The 16,045-nt window shown below is 45.4% G+C and overlaps 1 protein-coding gene across 1 annotated transcript in view; it reads left to right on the top strand.

Annotated features, from left to right (window-relative positions):
- Positions 1-12,932, top strand: part of ctnnbl1 (catenin, beta like 1) — a 36,418-nt gene extending 23,486 nt beyond the window's left edge. The window contains exons 12-16 of the mRNA XM_027018076.2: positions 660-757; positions 1,613-1,693; positions 5,018-5,155; positions 5,428-5,500; positions 12,393-12,932. Coding sequence (XP_026873877.1) covers positions 660-757; positions 1,613-1,693; positions 5,018-5,155; positions 5,428-5,500; positions 12,393-12,481 — 479 coding nt within the window. The 3' untranslated portion in view covers positions 12,482-12,932. The remainder of the gene's footprint in view (positions 1-659; positions 758-1,612; positions 1,694-5,017; positions 5,156-5,427; positions 5,501-12,392) is intronic.
- Positions 12,933-16,045: the final 3,113 nt, after the last annotated feature.

Below are 16,045 nucleotides of genomic sequence, written 5' to 3' on the forward strand. Positions count from 1 at the left end.
GCCACATTTAGACTGCAAGGACTGCGGCTGTGTGTGGAGCTCGGCGCATGGGTGATGGAGGCGCGGCGGAGGTTGGCGCAGGGGTGATGGCCTTGGCACTGGTGCATGACCGCGGCTTCATTAGCACCGGAGTCGGGTCGGGCCCCCGGAGAGGCAGCCTCTGTCTCTCCTGGGGTCAAGAAAGCAGCTTTGGAATAAGCCTGAGTCCGGATTAAGCCTTGTTCGATGGCCTCAGAGCCCTGTTAGGCCCGAAGAATCTCCTGCTGTCTCTCCTGCAAGCACAAATGAAGACTGACACCCACGTTCATTAGCCTGTCTTTCTGTCTACTTTTTAATCCCTTTTCAGGGACTGGGGGAGCATTGCTTTGTAATTGTTTTCCATGCACCTCTTATAAAGACTCTTGAAAGTGTACTTGAAGTCTCTCGAATGTAAAGACTAGGTGAATCCTCAGTAGGATTGCCGGTATGAGTAAATCAAAACCAAGACTAAATCCTGCTGTGCATAATAGCTGTTGGAATTAGCCTGCACCTGTGTGGGTGCTGTGCGAGACTGTAGCTCGTGCGTTAGAAGGACGCACTTTAGCTGTCGGAGTAAACGACTGACTCTGTCCTCTTTGCTCCTTGCTTCTCTCTCTCTTTTGTCCCCCATTCTGCTTTAGAGCATGTTTGCTCCATCCTGGCCTCCATGCTGAGGAACCTGAAAGGGCAGCAGAGGAGCCGATTGCTCAGCAAGTTCACTGAGAACGACTGCGAGAAGGTAAAAGTGTGCGTACACACACGCGCACACTCTTTCACTCCTGTGTTAGATACGCACACGCATACACATGCACACGCGCGCGCACACACACACACATACACACACACACACTCTCTTTCACTCCTGTGTTAGATACGCACACGCATACACATGCACACGCGCGCACACACACACTCTTTCACTCCTGTGTTAGAGGCGCACAAGCTTACATTCAAAGCACGCAGTCTTGCTTTAGAAGTGCACTGTCTTGCATTTGAAACCTGCTCCAGCTGTATTCATGATCAAAGCCGACGGATTGCCATCGCCCCTCCGCCTTTCATTGGAACCCACCCTGGATGATAAGCTCCCAGACACAAGAATGAGAGAGGAATGATTCGGCCTCTAAAATCAGCTGCTGCCGTGCTTCTCAAAGCACCGCAGTTCGATGCCAGGAGGCGTTTGAATTTTGGCTCTTCCTTTTTGATCGTCGGAAATGCAGCGTGTGCAAACATGGGCGACTTCAAGGCATTTTTGATGTACTTTGTACATATTAATGAAATAAATAATAACAAAAACATGCTTAAAATTAACGGCACACGTTCGGGTCGTAGCTGCCTGAGTGGAACTTGAGGTGACTGCAGCGGAGACTAGAAAGACTAGCGGAAGAATCATCAGCCAAGTTCAAAGTGGGCCAGATGCTCCCATGGCTCTCGGCTGGTGTGCATGTTGTACAAGCCAGTGGCTTTTATTTGTGAATGTGCTTGTGTGCGCGCATGCGAATGCTTGGTTATGTAAAGTATGTGTGTGTGTGTGTGTGTGTGTGTGTGTGTGTGTGTGTGTGTTCACACGTATGTGATATGTCCTCTCTCCGTGTAGGTGGACAGACTGATGGAGCTGCATTTTAAGTACCTGGAAGGTGTTCAGCTCGCTGACAAGAGGATTGATGGAGAGAAACATGTAAGAACTTTCTCTCTCTCTCTGTCTCTCTGTCTTTCGTGCTCTAACTTGCACACTCTCATCTCTTACTAGCTCTCTTGCTTTGTGTCTCTTGGTCACACACACCCTCACACACACCTGTGTTAAGGCTCTGTCTCACCTTGCTGGGCTGTTATCTGCGGCGTGATGTCAGATGGAAGTAGTAAGTGGGATGTGACTGTGAGACATAAGAGTCTCACACAGACGAGGCGATCGGTGGCTTTTTTTGCGCCATCAGCCCGACTGCAACAGGACCTTCAGCCCCCTGCTAAGGGGGACTAAGGGGTACCCTGGGCAGTTTACTTGGACAGTGTGCTATGGTCAATTCTGACTGGAGCTTTAAACCCAATTGTCTCACACTGCTGCACATTGAACTGAAACCTGAATTTAAAACAACTGACATTGTTAACTGCCATGACGGACGAGTGGTCTAAGGTCACCGGCTCGAATGTGACCCCTGGGGGTTCTGCTGGACAGGCACTTTGTCGAGCCACGTTGAAGTGCAGACCACTATTTCTGGCCCCGTTGATCAAGTAGGTGGACCGGTCGCTCACCCAGAGGCATTATGGGAAGAGAAGTGCCATCAAATTATTGTAGACCGTTAAGTAATCGCCATGGCTCCAAGCGCTCACCCGGGATTGTTAAATAATCAGGCAGATTGTGTTCTAGTGCTGATCTTTCATGCGATTGATGGTGACAGATTCTATCACGCACTGATTAGAATTCCATCTCAATGTGCTGTACAGTGATTAGATTAGATTGTGGTCCCTTTATGTAGCAGACACTACAGAAACTACTTTTAGCTTGGAATGCCTTCTTATCTCTCTCTCTCTCACACAGACTGATTCTCTTGCTTTTTCTTTCTCATCTTTTTCCCTCCCTCCCTCATTTTGTTTTAAAGTTCTGGAAGTAGGCAGGGATCGGGGTTATAGTGTGCCTTTACAGATGCCTTCTACAGACTAGTGCGGATTATCAAGGGACCTGTGCGTGCACCAAGTTCAGCATGGCTGTGTTTCTGTTGTGGAGAAATGCATATGACTGCAGAAATGTCTTTTCCTGGTTATTTATTTAGTTAGTTAGTTAGTTAGTTCTGCCTGAATGCGTCTGGATCATACAAAGCGGAACGCCGGGAAGGAGAGTTTCTGTGCGCGCTATAAAAAGCCCGTCGGCAGTGGCTGGGACAGAGTTTCAGCTGCGTGGGCATCTCATCACTGCCACTTGGTTTCGGGTTCGCCCTCTGGCTTCAGGGCCTGGCGACAGCAGCAGGCTCGACTCTGTCCCACTCCCTTCCATTTAAACTAGCTCATTCTTCTCAGCCCATCACGGTTTCCTCTACAGCATGGACACATATATCACGCACGCACGCACGCACACACACAGTAGCAGCAGCAACAAAAAACTACCTTGCTTTCTTTCCATTCTAATGCTCCTCTTTATTTTGGGATGGTGTCTGGAAGGAAAATGCTGACAGCACTAGTCAAGTTAATTTTAGTCTCCGGGAGAGCCAGAGAAACGCAGATCTAAAGCACTTTGCATTTCCCCACTGTCATATTAAACACCTGCAATGCTCTAGCATGAAGTGACTAAAGATTGCCCCCTGACCCCCCCACCCCGCGGCTCTGCTGGGTGCGGTTGACTTGCAGAGAATCGTTCGAACTCTTTCTTTTTTCCGTCATTCTGCAGTAATGAGTGTGAGATGTCTTCTCTCTGTGTGTGTGTGTGTGTGTGTGTGTGTGTGTGTGTGTGTGTGTTTCACACGCTAGAGTTTTTGCATGCACAAGCAACTGTTTTGATCCCAGTAGCCCATTAAACACTGGAAAAGTGAGCCTCGATCTAGGGAAACAGGACTGCTGCTCTGTGACATTCTTTGCTCCTGAGAAGAAAGTAATGCCCCCCTCTCTCTCTCCCTCATTCGCTTGCTCTTGTGCTCTCTCTCTCTGTTTACCTCATACTTTCTCTCTCTCTCTCTCTCTCTCTGTCTGTTTCTTGCTGTGCTTCTCATACTCACTCTCTTCCTCACAGTCTCTCTGGTTCTCCCTCTCTCTCTTACTCTGATGTCTGTATGTCTGAGCTCATCTGAACTGAGGTGCTTTCCTGCTGGCCTAATAAGAGCCCCCAGCTCATCATTCTCAGACCTCTCAGAAAGAGATTGCCATCTTCAGGTTTTTCAGTGATTAGCAACTGCAAACCCCCCCCTTACTCTTCAAACAGTTACAGATGTTCATAGTATCTTGCATTTGCTTAAAGCATGTAGCACAGCTACTGCTGAGGTGGAGCTTTCTGTCGGGAAAAAATAGATCTCTCCCTCACATACACAAACACACATGCGCACACCCACAAAGGGGTTCTAACACCTGGTGTTACCAGGAAGCATGGTGATGCCAGCCATTGCAGCTATGGCACTCTCTGGAAGGCTGGCTGTCTTCTTCCCACCAGAGTAATTCAGTGCTGGGTTGTGCCTCGGAGATGCTCTGAAGGAGCAGGAAGTGGCTTGAGGTGGAGTTTGTGGGCGTGGTTGGATGTGCAAAGCTTGCCCCACCGCTCCATGTGGGCTCAGTTCTTCTTCCAAACTCTACAGTGTGCTCTGCAGGGGTCGTCTGGTTTCCTTGTGCCCCCTGCTGCCGCCAAAGACCTCGGCCTCACCGATGGCTCACAAGGAGCCACCATAACGAGACCATAAGAATCTGACTGCCGATCCATCTTGAGGAAAACTTTCCTTTTAAACGCTTCCATATTTTGTACTTATCCCAGATGCTGGAGCGTGTTTACCTATTCTTGGACCTGTTTTTCCTCTTAAAACTTAAGAGTGAGTTATTAGTTGTTTAGGCTTTAAGGTTTTCGCAGCAATGAAGAGATGAAAGTTGCTGTCTGCTAAATTTTGTGCATGTGCATGCATGCATGTGTGTGCTCTAGCCTCAGAATTCCTCTGTTTGCTTTATAATGGTGATGAATTTCTGTTTAGAGTGTATTGGCAGGGCCAAGAAGTTGACGTATGGACTAAGTGATTCAAATTGATTGAGTATAGGTGAAGGGGTATGTGGGTATGGGTGTGTGAGAAGCGGTGCAAGGGTATGAGTGACTGAGTCTCTCCACACCATTTAAGTCCTAAACCGATTGATTTACATGCTGATCAGTGGAGAGATTAGACCTCAGGTTCCACTTGCCAAGCGGCCTTTGTGTAGGCTTCCTTTTTTCTCTCAGGATTTCGTGTGCGTTTTGCGCTCTCTTTCTGGTGAACGTATGTTTGTCTGGGGTGTGTGTGGGTGTGGGTGTGCGGTGTGTGTGTGTGTGGTGGGGGGGGCTCAGGACATGGTGAGGCGTGGGGAAATCTTGGATGACTCTATGGAGGACGAGTTTTACCTGCGCCGTTTGGACGCTGGCCTCTTCGTCTTACAGCTCATCTGCTACATTATGGTGGAGATCAGCAGTGCAGGAATCCCGCAGGTGTGCACACTTCCGTCACCTCTCTGTTCTGTGGTTATTGTTCTGTAGAGAAAACATCTGAATGTAGTAGCAATGTGCAGAACATCGTGTGCTCTGCATCGTGATCCAAAGATGTTCTGTTCGGTTCTGCACGCCGTGACGCTGAGCCAAGTACACGTCATTCCGTACTTCCATATGTAAGAAGGCATGTGTTGTGTGACGTTCCTCTCCCGCCACTGTCTCTGCTGCAGTTAATTTTGTTTTGTTTGTGTGTGTGATTTCTGCCCTCATAGCTGCAACAGAGAGTGCATCAGATCCTGAATCTGAGGGGGGGTTCGGTAAAGACTGTTCGGCACATCATGAGAGGTGAGCTAGCAAGACTCCCTCACCACTCCACCTCCACTCTCCGCACCTCTCGTCTTCCTCCACTTCACCACGCTCCTCCCTCTCCCACACCCCACCCGTCCTCTTTTTCTCGTTTCCCTCAACGCTCCCCCCCGGCGCTCCATCACTGATTGCACTACTCCTGCTCTCCCTCCTCTGCTTCACTGTCATACTGCTCACACTCTTAAGTCTAGCATTGACGTTTTAATTGGTCATCCTGAGAGTAGAGCTGAATCCCTGAGAATGTCCGTCAGATATTGGTGATTGGCAAAGTTTAGAGCTCCATAAAAGAATGTAACATTAATAATTTCAAGTTCAAGTTCAAGTTTCAAGTTTGGTTTATTTGTCACATACATAGTCATACACAGTACAACACGCAGTGAAATGGTGGAGAGTGCTCTGTCCAAACTGAGGAAGAGAACCAGGGATGCATAGAGAAAAAAAATATATATACAGATAAATATATATTCTATGTATGTAATTTGTGTGTGTGTGTGTGTGAAAACAATAAATTCCAGGATGTACCTCTGCAGTGCTGCACTGTACTGTAGTATAAGATGTAGGGGTAGTAAACATTGCAGTCCAATACACAGGGTAGCAGAGCAACGGGGCTAGATTTGACAGAGGTTCTTTATCAACTGGGCTGTGCCAGTTTTCTACACCTGACACATTGGGAAACACTGACTAGAGGTAGAACATTCTAAACCAGCAGTCAGCAGTGCATATTTGGTGATGGCTGTCTATCAGAACACTATCGTATTGAAGTTGGTTTTTTTGTTTGTTTGTTTTTTTTTACTTGGATTAACGAAACAGGCCATAAAATAAGCTTCTGCACACCCTTAAAATGTGGTTACCAAGTAAGCCACACAATTGGACATTGCAGACACAACTGGTATATGAACATCATTTGTTTTATGAGCGTATCCAAATGAAAATTTTAAATTACGTTACAACTGAGTCAACCATAGGTCTTTTAGCTTTGGATCTTGAATTCAAAATTCAGTCATAGATTTTATAACTAGTTCATTTGTCATAGAACACAGAATATTTCAAAGGTCCTGGTATAGTGACCAAGTGAGCAATCAATTTTACTCATGACTTTAAAATCACAGACTAGGTATTGGACTTCAACTCCAATATCTAGTAAAAGATGTAGTGGTACCTTTATTTCAGTTCCTATATTGTGGCTTACTGCCTCTTGGTTCCCTGTCTTCCCCCCACCCCCCCCCCCCCCCCTTGGCCATGTTGTTGTCTTCTGTTCTTGGTGTTATGGGTAGCAGTGAGTGTGCTGTTGTGTGGGTCTAAGCTCAGACTGCTCCCTTATGTATGCTGGTTTTCCTGTTTCTATTCGATTTCCATCCCTGGTCCACCCAGCCCTGAGCCACTCACTATTACAGGAAGCTGGAGGAAGCAGCAGATGTCGTGCTCTGCACCTGTTGCATCTTTGTCACCTCTCGTGCTCTGGCAGAGTTTAAAACATTGCCCTGCTGCACTCGTATAGGCAAAGATGCCGCCACCCCACTGACGGCGGCTCACCACACGCAGACAACTACAAGCCCTTGCTGTGGCAGGCTTTCAGTGAGCAATTAGCTACGCCAAGCACAAGAGCGCCATGTCCTTTGAACATAATTACGGCTCCTGTTTCAGCACGGGTCCTCGGAAGCAGCCCTGCCCTACTGAGTACTGCTCTTTTTTTTTACCCCGGAGTGAGCACGTTCGGTGAGCCCCGGTCATCAATGATTAATTGACCTGGAAGCTCTGGCCTGTGTGCTGCTAAAACTGCCGGCTGACTCCAAAATGGCCGCCAGAGGAAACACGGCCACGGGTGACCGAACGTGCCCCATCTGTATGAAGCTGCATGGTGTCTTTGGTGTAAATAGCGCATGGCAAGGGGAACACCCCCAAAACTTTTTCCCCCCAAAAAAAGAGAGATCTATTTTCTGCCACTTTTCCCCCATGTGCTTATTTTTAGACTTGCTTGAAAACATACAGCTTGCAAAAACATGCAGCTCTTCATATTTTGAGATTTGAAATATTATTCTTGCAACCCGTCCATAAAGCCTGGCTTTGTGTCCGGGGAATAGCTGTCCTGTACACAGCTCAGTACAGAGCAACCTCTTGGTTGCTACTCCGCTCCCCCCCCCCACCTTCATCTTAATCAGTCACAGTATTTTAGTGGGCAGCCTTGTCTAGGCAAAGTTGTGGTTGTACGATATTCTTTCAATTTCTTAATAATGGATGGAGTTTGTTTAACCATAACCTGATTGATACTATTCTATTTTTTCCCATGCTTATTTCAATAGCTAATTGGTCTTCATGATGAGTGTTTTCACAGCAAAAAGTATGAATACTTGTACACTCACCTTTACATTTTGTGCACAATTATTAGGCAAGTTGTATTTTTGAGGATTCATTTTATTATTGAACAACTACAGTGCTCTCGGTCAATCCAAAATGTTACACTTTGCCAGGTTTGAGGTTTATTAACAAAGTAAACAAAGTAAAAGTGAGGTTTTGGCTTTCTTAGAATATCTATGAAAAATGGACATTTTCCCATCTCGCTTGTTTATTTTCATCTGTTAAAGTGAGAATAATAAACAAACAACTCAACATTTACAAATAAACATTTCTGACATTAAAAAAAAATTCAGTGACCAATATAGCCACCCTTCTTTTCAATAACAGTCATAAGCCTTCCAGTCATGGAGTCTGTCAGTTTCTTAATCTGTTGATGATCATCTTTTTGTGCAGCAGCAACCACAGCCTCCCAGACACTGTTCAGAGAGCTGTACTGTTTTTCTTCACTGTAAATCTCCCACATAAGAAGGGCCCACTAGTTCTCAATAGGGTTTAGGGCAGGTGGGGAAGGGGCCATGTCATTATTCTTTCATCTTTAAGGCCTTTACTGGCTAGCCATGCAGTAGAGTACTTTGATGCAATACAATGGAGCATTGTCCTGCATACAAATCATGGTCTTCTTGTAGAAAGTGTCTTCTAAAAACTGGCAGTAGGTTTGGGAGTTGATTTTGAGTACATCTTCAACCCAAAAAGGTCCAACTAGCTCATCTTTTAATAATGCCAGCCAATAGCAGTACCCTACCTCCACCTTGCTGTCGTCTGAGTCGAGTTGGAGCGCTGTGCCCATTACTGAACCAACCACGGGCCCATCCATCTGGTCCGTCAAGAGCTACTCTCGTCTCATCAGTCCATAAAACCTTTGAAAAATCTTCGGATATTTCTTGGCCCAGTCTTGACCTTATGTGTCTTGTTCAGTGGTGGTGTGGTTTCAGCCTTCCATACCTTGGCCATGTCTCTGAATACTGAACACCTTGTATATAATGAACACCTTGTATAATATGACAGCACTGGACAATGTGTTCCTGGTCACTTCACGTTTGTTACTAATATTTGGCAGTTAATTTGCGTCTTTTTTTTTTCTCAACATGTTTTTTGCGACCCTGTTGACTATTTGCAACAAATCGTTTGATGGTTCTGTGGTCACGCCCCAATATATTTTTCAATTTTAAGAGTGCTGCATACCTTTTTACATTTTTGACTTTTCAGAGTAAGTTAAATCTCTTTTTGGTCCATTTTGCCTGAGGAAAAGAACCTGCCTAATAATTATACACACCTTGACATAGGGTGTTGCTCTCCTTAGGCCACACCCTCCCTCATTCCAATAAGCATTCAAGTTTATACAACTTGAAGTTGGAAAATATGCATAAAAATGAAGATATATTGTCAAAGTACTCTCACGCCTAGTAATTGTGCACACAGTGTATTTTTGTGTGTGAAATGACTTGCAAATTGTTGACTTCTCTCACACTTGAGTATTATGGACTGTTTTGTGTAGGTTCAAAACATAATTGCAATTAATTTCAGTTCTAGGTTGTAACACAACAAAATGTGAAAGTGATGGGGGTTACTTATGAAGCCAGTGTATATGTACAAAGCCAGTGTATATGTGCCAAGTTTTAATAACAGTTCTCCTTATTATTGCAACTTTAATTGGTGGCGATCATTGTAACCCCTACTCTAAGCAGATGGTGCTCTCACCAGCACTTACTCTCCCTCCCCATCTCGCTCGTTCTCTCTGAGAAAGCAGCTTGCTTGTGGGAGGCTTGCTTTAGCTGCCATTCCACTGCCACCGCTTGACGAATTGGAACATTCTGCTGCCGGCTTGGAGCAGCTGTGGCCCTCGAGCTAGCCCGCCATGAGGGAGCTCATCCTCGCGGCCGGCGGTGAGCAGGTGTAGAGCGGTGCCGCGCCGCTCGTCCACTTTGCTGTGGAGCTGAGGTTCGCCAGAGGGCTTGGCGCAAAGCCAAAGGGATCCTTCACCCAGCAGCACTGATGGGGCCAGTGCAGATTGATGGTCACCAGGGTGTTCATGTTGGGGCACGGCGATGACCTGGGTAGAGAGAGGGCCTTGGTGTGCGTGTTAACGCATGGGCAGCACTGTATGGTGTTTACTGCAATGTACACGCATGTGCGCGCGCGCGTGTGTGTGCGTGCATATAATATATATAAACCCCCCCACACACACACATCCTATATCCTATCCTCTATCTATCTATATATATATATATATATATATGAGAGTGTGTGGTGGGGGGCGGGGGGGGGGTTACATGTGGTCACTGTGTCAAGCAAAGGATGTTTTTTAGTTTAAGGCTTAAATCCTCTGGTGTGTTGCCCTGTGTATAATGCACCTATGTCTTGCCCTGTGTGCAGTGCACCTCTGGCTTCTGAATGCTAGCACACCATCTCTGGTCAGAACACTGTCAGGGTGAAGTGCATGGTTTTTTGTTTTTTTGGGGGGGTTTTTTTTTTGGTCGCACAGGCCAGATTACATCAAACAACATGACGAAGCGTGATGGCAGGGGTCAAGCATGAAGCCCTGGGCACTGACCCCAATAACTCCCACACCAACAACCCCTTCTCAGTGTGTGCTGTCTCAAGCAACTACCATGCCATACAGGCCTCTGTTCCATTCGCATTCGTGTGTGTGTGTGTGTGTGTGTGTGTGTGTGTGTGTGTGAGAGAGAGAGAGAGAGAGAGACCGACCTTGAGCTGTGTATTGATGAATTCATGGAACACAAGGTTGCACGTCCAACACCTCTGAGCTCAAACAGGGATTATCCTTCTCGCCTCTGTTTATACAGTATGCAAATATAACACAATTCTCTGCTATGTGCACCCCCACCCTGACACCATTGCCAGCATTCCTTTGTTGGCACTCCCCACATGCCAGTTTTTCCTCTACTTGGTGATTGAACCTTTTTAGCTGGTTTAATCCTTCACCTGCTGCTCTCACAGGTTGAGCTGGGATTCTGAGCGCAGTCAGAGCACTGTTTCCACGCCTGCCTTGTCCTAACCATTACCCTGTCAGTCTGCCTTCAAACCATAGACCATGGCTCTGCCCCAGAGGGCCTGCTGTGTCTGTCCAGCATCAGCAAGAGTGCTCACTCACAGTGTTTCTCTCTCTCTCTCGCTCTCTCTGTGTGTGTGTGTGTGTGTGTGTGCGTGTGCGTGTGCGTGTGCGTGTGTGTGCGCGTGTGCGTGCGCGTGTGCGTGCGAGTTATTGATGGTGTGGGCATATCAACGACCATGTTGAAGCGTGAAAAGAGAAAATGTTGGAAAAGAGTAAATGTTTGAAGGAAGAGAGTGTGCGTCATGGGTTGAGGGAGTGTGTGTGGCAGATGATAAAGGGAGCCAAAGGGGCAACAGGGTTTGGAAAGGCAGCAGGTGAAGTAGTGCAGGAATGCACGTCTCTGTGCGTGTCTTCCACATGCACACAGGTGCATGTTCAAGTGCACCTGCCCTTTGACCTCTTGAAGGCCCCAGAGCCCCTGTGCATCATCCATGCTGGCAGTGCAGACAAACAAAGAAGTGGCTGCCAGGCAGGGGGCAAAGGAGGTGTGATGTAGTATGTTGGCTTCTGATGCCAGTTACAGGTAGTGGGACACAAGTTGCATAATTTCTTCCACTGTGAATTGTCTTTTTTGGCATCCATCAGATACTTGGTCTTTGAAATGTTGGATGAAGAGTTGATTGTAGATTTGTTGATCTTTTCAGTCCTGTTTTTAAAAAAAATGGATGCAGTGACCAACATGAGAAAGGGAAGAGATTTCAGAGGAATCATTAGTTAACATTAACAGCTTGTAAAATGTCTTTTCAAGTTTATGTATGTGACAAAATAAACCAGTCATACACAGTATAACTCGCAGTGAAATTGGTTGTAATCGCAGTCTTTTGGTTGTAACCTTAACCTAGTTAATTTAAACAGCCATGTTAATGCTAGAGTTAATCATTAAAATTAGTAATTTTAATTCTCTTTCAAATATTTGCCGTTTGACCATATATAGATAAGTGTCTTATCCAACATGGTTTTGCCAGTACTTCTTATAGCAGTGAGCTGCAGGTTGACTGGTCTAGTAATGCACTAGATGGATGTTGTCACATCAGCCGTGGCAACCAGTAGTGATCTCAGACACCTAAGGAACGCAACCAGCATACATACAAAGATGTAATTTCTCCCCTGTGTACAAGGCATGGAGTTAGCATTCAGCTCAAAACTCTGCAGCTGCAGGCATATGCCTTTTCCTCATTCACCTTTAATGGCAGGAGCAGACAGTCCTTTATACTCAGGCGTGCAGGTACAGAGTGCTGGGGCAATACATGTTTGAACCCACAGACTCAGGCAGTTGGAGATAACGCCTTTGTATATCATATTTATAATTTGAACTTAATGCGATTTTTCTTCTTGTAGAATTGCGTGCATTAGGTTTCAGCACGTTGTGGAATAAACAAAATGAAATTAGATCACTTATGCATTGTGGCCTGCAGTGGTTTTTTTCATGTTCCTGTTTTTCAGAGTACGCAGAAAGCATGGGTGATGGCAAGAACGAGGAGTTCCGCCAGAGTGAGCAGAAGCGCATCATGGATCTTCTGGAGAACTTCTAAACCTCCAATAAGAACACAGGCAAGGATCCTACCACCAATGGCTGAATGGCTTACAGTAATGTCCTCTGTAAATAGTCTTCCATTATGTCTTCTCATAATGGTTACCCTTGAGAGGTTGGGGTCAAGCAATTGGACAAGCAATTGGACTCCTGGAGTGTCTAAAGAATTTTTGCTAGAAGCCTGGAGAAGACACCCTTCAGTGGGCTCCATGGGGATTGATTTCAGCCATTCAGCCCTTTCAGAGCTCAAAGGAAGAGCACATTGCCTTGGACAATGCCTTTTGCTGCCATGGTCTGACATGATCGTATGAGAGAGTTAAACATGTTAATCAGCAGTGAAGACATGTTTTGTAACATTTTGTCTTTTGGGCCATTTTTAAAATGAACTTTATTATGAAGATGGTTGAGAGCAACTCAAATTTAATGTTTAATTAAATGTTCTTTACATCTTGTGTGTGTGCTTGGTGTTAATTGGTCTTAATTGTCTGTGTGCTTGTAGGTCATGGCAGTCTCATATGTTCAGCATCTGTTTAACATCCCATCATGGTCACTGCTCCAGAAGTAGTTGTCTTCGAGTCATAGTTGTCTGTCATTTAATAGAGTTCGTTTGACATTTACATTTAGTGAGTCTCTGTTTACTATGTCCTAGAAAAAACATTCACATCACTCCATGTCTACTGTCTGGAAATTTGTTCCTTTTTGTGAAACTAGAACACTTGCTGTAAACAGACCAACTTGCTTGAATACATACAGAAGGTCTGCTGTATCAAAAGGGAGGTACATGTTTATGAGAAATAATTTTGTAAAGGTGATGCCAATTACAATGTGAACATGTTTTATTGTCTATACTGTATAGTAAACTGGGTTAGTACAGACTTAAGTACTTAAGCGATTTGGTTCTGCTGGAAAGATCATAAGTTGCCTTATGAATTACAGTACCTCAACTCTTCGGGTGTTTATCAGGTTCTTCTGTAAGCGAATCTTCGAGTGGTGCTGTGAAAACCATGGAGTGGAATTTCACACATGAACTCTTGCATTTCAGCAGAATTACTTCAGGTTAAAGAACAGGACTTTATTGTATTTTCCACTTGATCTTTGAGAGAGAGAGGAAAAAAAAACTCCAAGATCGGGCTGCTTTGTATGGTTTTAATGGTCAGTAATGTAATGTTTGCCCAGTGGCGATGAGCCAGACAGACCCTCTCCTAAGATAATAAGTTGCATGCTGAGCTAGTAAGAACAAGCGCACAACGAGCGCCTCTGTTCTTTTCTGTCGCTATTGTTCTTTCTATCGTTTTTCAGTGTTTATTTTGTGCAGTGCCCTTTGGCAATAACATGGTTTGTATCTTGCGAGTCCTTTAGCATGGCCGAATTATCAAGCCCTTTTGTTTAATAAGGACCTATGGGCGATAATGTATGAGACCTCACAAGAATACATATGGAGGAAATTCATCCAAGCATTCTGCATTAGAACAATTTAAGATAGGGCTGGCACCACTTTTTGTCGTCGTCCCCCCCCCCCCCCCCCCCGTATCTTTAATAACGATTCATTGCTGTACCACGAGAGGAATTACCTTGTTTTTTTGTAGGCGCGTTTCTGTTTATCCATCAGCTTTATCCTCCGTGGAGTGCTGCAGCCGCGTTTCAGGCCCACGCTTGTGGCATATTAAATTCTCTTCGCCCCTCGGGGGCTTGTGTGTTTATTAAATTTCCCCCGGCCTCTCATACCGGTGTGTATTTATTGCGGGAGCTGCCGCTGTGTTCGTTATTATCGAACGCGCTCAATAGCGCTGGAGGTCACTTATCCTCGCCACTTTGCGCTGTTTCCACGGAGATGGTTAGCTGGTCGCTGCGTGCTTACAGCGGTTTTTCTTGTCAAGGTTTTCTTTTGTGTCAGACTTTACGATGTGCTGTTTGTATTTACCTCAACAGAATTTGGCCTATAATCCCAACTATTTCTCCATTCAGGAAGTACAGGTAAGTATTTTCTGTGTGAGGCGAAAGAACAACACAGGACTTCCCTTCACAAAGTCGATGCACTTGTTTTAGGGGAACCGGCCTTATGAGGGAATCCACCACCCGTTCTAAATTTGTGAGAGGTGCATTTAAAAAAAAGAATAAGATTCTTTGGGCAGGCTCTATGCAATGAGTGAGCCACAGGTATCAGTCTGTTGCGGTCTGATTTAAAAACAATTCAGAGTGAGCGCGAGGGAGTCGGTAAAGGGGCCACGTGCAAGTTTCGGTGCTCATGCGCGGGCTCGTACATTATTGCCACTGCATCAAACTTGAAATGCAAATGAGTGGTAACTACCGGGCCGGGGTGAGCGCCCGCCGCGCTTCAAGGACACAGTCATTACCATAGCAATGCGTGTTTGGGTGCGCGGGAGCAATAGCACCGTGCCAATCATTCTTGTCTCGGCGGTTGCCGTGGCACCGTCGCCGCCGGTCGGCGGGCGCTCTTCACGCGGCGTAACATCTGCTCCGTTTCAAATATCACCTATAACGGTATTTGCATATTAAATTGGCGGGAAGGTACCCTGGTATGCGTCTCATATCAGTGATTATGACACCAGCGCGCTAACGGTGATTTGACTGTAATTTCACAGCTCGGAGAGCTTGGAATAATTGTCTTTTCCGAGTGATTGAGTTGAGCTCTTTGTGCGCTCTACTCCCTCTCCCGCTTTACGGCTAAATTGAAACAAAACGGTTATAAGAATGTTAGTTAAAATAGATTCTCTTTTAAAGTAAGGAACCACGTCGCGACCATCTGCCATGCTGGCATGGCTGCACTCAGGGGAAGGAAAAAAAAAAAAAAAGATTCGTTCTTCATTGATTTTCCACCCGTCCGAGTACCTGAATTGTCACATTGCAGTCGTTCTGTTCTTTTGTGTGTTTCGTCACAAAGTAGTTTACCAGAAGTTTGCGGGGTCGAAAAGATAAAAGCACTCCGACGTGCCTCCATCGTTACTTTCATGCGTAGTCATAAGGCTTGAGAAAGCTAATGGCTCTCTGCCCGATGTGACCAGTAACAGAAATACTGGCTACTCTTAGGTATTAAGAAAACAAGGCGCGTAACGTGCACCATTTTGCCTGAGATAATTTGACTAAACTGTGCCATTACTCTTAGAGCAAAGTTGTTAACTAAGGCAATCTATGCGTTGCACGTTTCGTGTTTGACAGGCATTACTGTAGCAAATAGAAAAGTGCGTACGTGATTTGGTAGACATGCGGGTATACGTGATTGCGTTTTAAGTAGAAAATCCATGTATGGGGAAAAAAAATGTAAAAATCTGATTCTTCAGGTCTTTATTAGGAAAACTGAAGGGAAGCTTTTATTTGCTGACAGGCTTTAAGATTCGCTGTCCATGGTGCTGAACAAAAACGAAACTGAAATATGAATCAGAAAAGACTCGCATATATGCACATGGTTGCATTACCAAAAACAATAGGCTACTCGTATTATGGTCAGTCTTTTCCAATTCAGACCAAATGTTGGTTCTAAAAATTTAAGGTATGACAAAACATATGACTATATTGTGTGAAGATAATAGTTTATATTTTCTGAAGT

Source organism: Electrophorus electricus, chromosome 22, assembly GCF_013358815.1.
Source record: "Electrophorus electricus isolate fEleEle1 chromosome 22, fEleEle1.pri, whole genome shotgun sequence".
NCBI classification, from domain to species: domain Eukaryota; kingdom Metazoa; phylum Chordata; class Actinopteri; order Gymnotiformes; family Gymnotidae; genus Electrophorus; species Electrophorus electricus.